Source organism: Passer montanus, unplaced genomic scaffold (genome assembly GCF_014805655.1).
Source record: "Passer montanus isolate IOZ18808 unplaced genomic scaffold, ASM1480565v1 scaffold144, whole genome shotgun sequence".
NCBI lineage: Eukaryota > Metazoa > Chordata > Aves > Passeriformes > Passeridae > Passer > Passer montanus.
Window position 1 is genome coordinate 139,975 of NW_024361386.1, and position 5,461 is coordinate 145,435.

General features: G+C 64.4%; 1 protein-coding gene across 1 annotated transcript; it reads left to right on the forward strand.

Moving 5' to 3' along the window:
* The first annotated feature begins 1,258 nt into the window (after positions 1-1,258).
* RNF222 (ring finger protein 222) lies at positions 1,259-5,022 on the forward strand. The gene is made up of 2 exons (XM_039700781.1): positions 1,259-1,456; positions 2,730-5,022. The coding sequence occupies exons 1-2, from the start codon at positions 1,423-1,425 to the stop codon at positions 3,326-3,328; spliced, it is 633 nt and encodes a 210-aa protein (XP_039556715.1). The 5' UTR covers positions 1,259-1,422; the 3' UTR covers positions 3,329-5,022.
* The last annotated feature ends 439 nt before the right edge of the window (positions 5,023-5,461 follow it).

Here is a 5,461-nt window from a genome sequence, read left to right on the forward strand (position 1 = left end):
ACCATCCAGGAGAAGCTGAACGAGGAGCTTTCCCTGTGCATTTTGGGCTGCCTTGGCTGAAGTGGTGTCCTCGTGGTGGGGTCCATCCTGCCAGGTGCCTGAGGAGCAGAATGGACACCCCAGAAGGAAAAAACACTGATTTTCCCACTCTAATTCAAAGCAAGCATGGGGAAGGTGGATAAGCTTGTGCTTCTTTTAAAAGCTTGGATTCCCTTGAAGCTTTCCACCCTTTCCAGGTGTTTGAGTTTATTTTGACAGCATGGAAGTGGATATTACCCAGGGCCCAGGACTCCTGGACCCTCCACCAGTGCAGCCCTGGAAAATTAATTTTGCTTCAGGGATCTTCTTCTCCAGCTGGGAATATCCCCCTGGGCTGGGATCAGACATGGATTTACTCTTTCCTGCCTCCCCCTCATTCCCAGCAATGCTGTGTTTCAGCTGGGGCTGGGAAGGGAGGGAGGAGAATGAGCCGGGCAGGAACTCCTGTAAAACCTCGGGTTTGCAGGTTGAACACGGCTGGAGGGGTTTGGGAGGGCTGGGTGTGAGAATGATGAGGGCAGGGTGAGGGACGGGCAGAGGGGATGAGGAGGGAGGAGGATGAGGGACAGGTGAGGGATGGGCACTGGGGTGAGGAGGATGAAGGCAGGGTGAGGAACGGGCACTGGGGGTGAGGATGGAGGAGGATGAAGGCAGCGGTGTGCGGGCCCAGCCCCGCTGCAGGAGCCGCTGCAGGATGTGCAGCTCACCCTGCCCTGCAGCCCCAGGGCTCCCGGCACCCCTGCAGTGCCGGGTTCCTTGCAGTGACCCCGGAGCATCGCTCGGGACACCGCGGCGGGCAGCAGCGCCTCCTGTCCCTGTCCCTGTCCCCGTCCCCGTCCCTGTCCCCGTCCCTGTCCCTGTCCCCGTCCCTGTCCCTGTCCCTGTCCCCGTCCCCGTCCCTGTCCCTGGCCCTGGCCCTGGCCCTGTCCCTGGCCCTGGCCCTGGCCCTGTCCCTGTCCCTCTCCCTGTCCCTGTCCCTGTCCCTGTCCCTGGCCCTATCCCTGGCCCTGTCCCTGTCCCTGTCCCTGTCCCTGTCCCTGGCCCTATCCCTGGCCCTGTCCCTGTCCCTGTCCCTGTCCCCTGTCCCTGTCCCTGTCCCTGGCCCTGTCCCTGTCCCTGTCCCTGACGCCAGCTCCTCGCCCACTCCCTGGCCAGGCGGGCCAGCGGAGCCCTTTAAAGGTGAACGGGTTCCTCCGCATTCACTCTCTGGGAGCTGCCCCTGCCTGTCCCTGCCCTGTCCCTGCCTGTCCCTGCCTGTCCCTGCCCTGTCCCGCTCCAGCCTTTGCGCCCTCCTCAGACGCCGCCGGTGCCCGGTGTCCCAAGGGTGTCGCGGTGTCCCCAGGGTGTCCCGGAGCTGTCCCCCGTGCCTGGGGACAGCCGTGCATGGAGGGGCCGCTGCCCTGGGGCCCCACAGCAGGTAAGGGGATTTTTGGCAGGGGGTGAGGGAGGGAGCAGCCATCCCTGACCCATCCTGAGCGGGGCAGGAGCCTGGGTCTGTTCCGAGCCGGGGAGGGGGTCCTGCTGTCCCCGCGGCCGGGGTGACAGCCCTGCCGGAGGAGGGCAGCCCGGCCGGGGCTGGCAGAAGCCCAGAGGGGCTGGCAGGGTGTCGGTGGCACCGCCGTGCGTGAGAAAAGGGGAGCAGGCTGGGCGGGGTCTGAAAATGCCACCAGGGCTGGAAAAACCTGCAGCTTTGGGAAGGTCAGGCTGCTGAGCTGGTCTGGGAGGGCTGAGTGAGCTTCTCCCCTCTCCCTTCCCCTCTCTGCCCTCTCCCTTTGTGCCCGGGGAGAGGCAGGGCAGAGCTTCTGCCCCATCGGGGGCTCGGAGCACCCCATGCTGCTCCGGGCTGGGCTGGGCTGGCTCTGCCTTCCCTCCTCTCTGACTAACCCTGGCACGGGCTGGCTGTGCCCAGCTCCAGCCTGAGCGTGCCCACGGCCCGGAGCTGCCATGGCCTGCCCACCAGCATGGCCTGGAGATGCCATGGCCTGGCCACCAGCATGGACTGGCCACCACCATGACCTGGCCACCAGCCCAGGCCATCCCCCAGCAGCCTGGAAGGAGCCTGCTCTGGGTGTCTGCTGCCTGCCCTGGCCGTGTCACCTCCCTGCTCCACCAGCCTGGCTGCTCCAGGCTCCCCCAGAGCCCTCAGAGGTCTCTGGGATCGGAGCAGCTCCCTGTCCTTGGCAGGTTCCAGCCTGGGATGGGAATGCCCAGCAGCTGGGCACAGGGGCACTGGTGACACAGTGTGAGCCTGGGATGGCACAGTCTGGGCCTGGGATGGCACAGTGTGAGCCTGGGATGGCACAGTGTGAGCCTTGACTATATACTGTTTTTCTTGCCCGGACCAAAATTTCTTTTGTTCTATTCTTTTACCTGAATATTCATGTAGTTTTCTGTCTCTTGTCCGTGTTGGAAGAATCCCGTCTCTGATCGGACAAAGCTGTCTTTGGAATATAGAGTCTGGGAGCAGATACATGTGAATTCCAAGTTTTGGGAACTAATCATTCAAATGCCAGTCCAGGGCTCTCCTCGGCTATCTGGGGTCGTTATCGGCCGATGATGGTTTGGGTGTTCCACAGTTTCTGCAGTGGCTATCTCCTTCTAAGCCTTGGTGCTTTTCATAACATATACGATATTTATTATATATATATATATCTATGAGCACGAATTTATACCAGTATTTATCACGGCAGGGATGTCGGAGACCCCCCCCAGCAAGGATGCTGCCCCTGCCGAGTGCCCCGTGTGCTACGAGAGGCTGCAGCCGCTGGAGGCCACGCACCGCCGGCTCAGCTGCGGCCACACCTTCTGCCACGACTGCCTGGTGAAGTGCCTGCTGTCTGCCAAGCTGGACGGGCACCTGCAGAGCAGCATCGTGTGCCCCGTGTGCCGCTTCGTCACCTTCCTCAGCAGGAGGAAGGCTGCGTGGCCGCCCCGGGGCGCGGAGCTGGAGGTGCCCCTGTCGCCATCCTCGCTGTCGCGGCTGGCCAAGAGCGAGGCCAGCAACGCGCTGGTGGTGCCCGGCCACTTCGTGCTGCCCGAGCGCTGCCCGGCGGGGCTGCCACGGGAGGCCCACATCTTCATCATCAGCGAGCACGGCGCGCCGCTGGCGGCCGCGCACGACTGCGGCCGGCCCGGGAGCACCTCGGGGTCCCCGTCCGAGGCGTCGGGCCCGGCGCTGGGGCTGCAGTGCTGCCAGTCGCCCATGGCGCTGGCCGTGATGCTCGTGCTGACCGTGGCCATGCTGGCCGCCGTGCTGCCCTGGCTGCTGCTGGTCAGGAGGGACGTGTAGCACGGCTGGGACACCGCCGTGGTGTCACTGGGGACACGGCTGGGACACCAGGGTGGTGTCGCTGGGGACACGGCTGGGACACCAGGGTGGTGTCACTGGGGACACGGCCGGGCTGGGGACTCTCTCTGCGAGCTCAGAGGAAGCCCAGCAGCAGCTCGGGTGAAGATCTCTCACCTGGCCAGGGACTGAGTGGAGTCTCAGACCTTCCTGCAGAGCTCCAGCTGCTCGCAGGGTCACTGCTGGTGATTTCTGTGCCTTCTGGTTAAGACATGGCAGGCAAAGCCTGCTGTGGCTCCTGCAGGGTCTGTGGAGAGGATCCCCCTGCACCTTCTGGCAGCACCTGCAGGATCCATGGAGAGGATCCCCCAGCACCCTCTGGCAGCACCTGCAGGATCCGTGGAGAGGATCCCCCAGCACCCTCTGGCAGCACCTGCAGGCTGAGGGGGCCGTGCTGCTCCTGCCCAGCCCTGGGCACAGCCAAGGGCTCAGGGCTGCCAGGCTGTGGGGCTCTGCAGGTCCCCAGGACATCGGGATCACCGTGATGCAGCCAGCCTGGGGCAGAAACTCACAGCTTCCAGCCCGGGATGGAAAACCAGAGCCTGCAGCTGGCAGGCACGAGGGCAGGGATACCAGAGGATGGAGAGAGCCGTGCTGGCCCTGTGGGCTCACCTTCCCCTCTGCCAGCCTCCCTGCAGGGCTGTGGGGTGGCAGGGGAGCCCAGCTCACCCCACGGGCAGTCCCAGCCGTGCCCTCTCTCTCTGAGCTCCCCAGGGTCGTGGCCATCCTCCTGTTGTCACAGCTTCCCTCCAGCCAGGGGGACACAGGTACAGGGGTTGGGGTAAACCCAAGTTCTGGCCATCACAGGGGGGCAGATTTGGGATCCCACACTGCTCTCCTTGTTAGAGCCCTGTGGCAGAGTGACATTTCCTTGTCCCTGTGTCCCACTCCTGGTCTCACAACCTGGGCCTCATTTTCACCTGTGCCAAACAGGCTGGGCACTGCTCAGCCCCAAAATCCTCCTGGCTTTGCCCTCTTTGGGCCTGGTGCCACCTGAGGGGACCCCAGTGCCAGCCCCCAGCCCAGGGCAGTGGGCAGCAGGGGGCACAGCTGGGGCTTGGGAAGCTCCGAGCCTGCTCTCAGGGGAGGGGGAATGGCTTTGCTGGACACCCCTGCTGCTGCTGGGGCCACTCAGGGCACTCGTCCCCAGCCCAGTCTGCACCTTCGTCACCTTTGTCCTCCTGACCCAGTCCCTGGCCTGTGGGTGCTGCTCTCACTCTGGGAGTGTGTCACTTCATGGGCACCCCAGGGTGAGCAGGACATCCTTCACTGTCCCCCCAACATGAGCAGGACGTCCCTGCTGTCCCCCACGGGAGGTGGCAGTGTGGCTCAGGGCTGGCCCAGGGTTCCCATGCTCTTGAGGGGCCAGCAGTGCCACCAGGGTGGCTTTGGGACCGGACAGGACTGTTCAGGGTAACGACAAGGTGGGGCTGGGGAGGGGGAGCAGTGTGGGGCAGGGGAGCTGAGTGTCCCCTGCCATCCCTGGGGTCGCAGCTGGGGACACTGCCCTGCTGGCCTGCTGCTCCCTGTGATGTTCCTGCACTGCCCCAGCCCTGTCCCAGTGTCCCCACCCAAACCCGGGGTGCCACGACCCCGACCCCGTGTGAGAGGTGCCTGAGACACCGCGCTGGAATGGAAACCCTGTTTCATAAGAAATGGTGACCTGGCTGTGACGTGTCCCTGCCTCATTTCTCAACACAAACCCTGTAATTAATGTGTCTGTCAATCAGTGCAGGGTGCCAGGGCAGCAGCCCCCGAGGTGGGAGGTGGCACAGGGTGGCTGCAGCCCTGGAGGTGTTTGGGAGGGCAGTGGGGACTGGGCAGAGCTGCAGTGGAGCTCTGGGGGGGTCCTGTGCTGTGCCAGGGCCAGGCACAGGGGAGGGGGACACCCCGGCAGGAGAGGAGGCTGTTTCCCACAGGGTGGCACTGCTTGGCCAGGGATGGCGGGCAGGGCTGGCAGGGGCAGCCCCGAGCCCCCAGCCCTGCCCTGGTGGGCAAGGAACAGGAGCTGGAGAACCGGGAATGCTGTGCCAGGTGTGCAGGGATGGCATCTCTGTGCCCGCAGCAGCTGCTGTG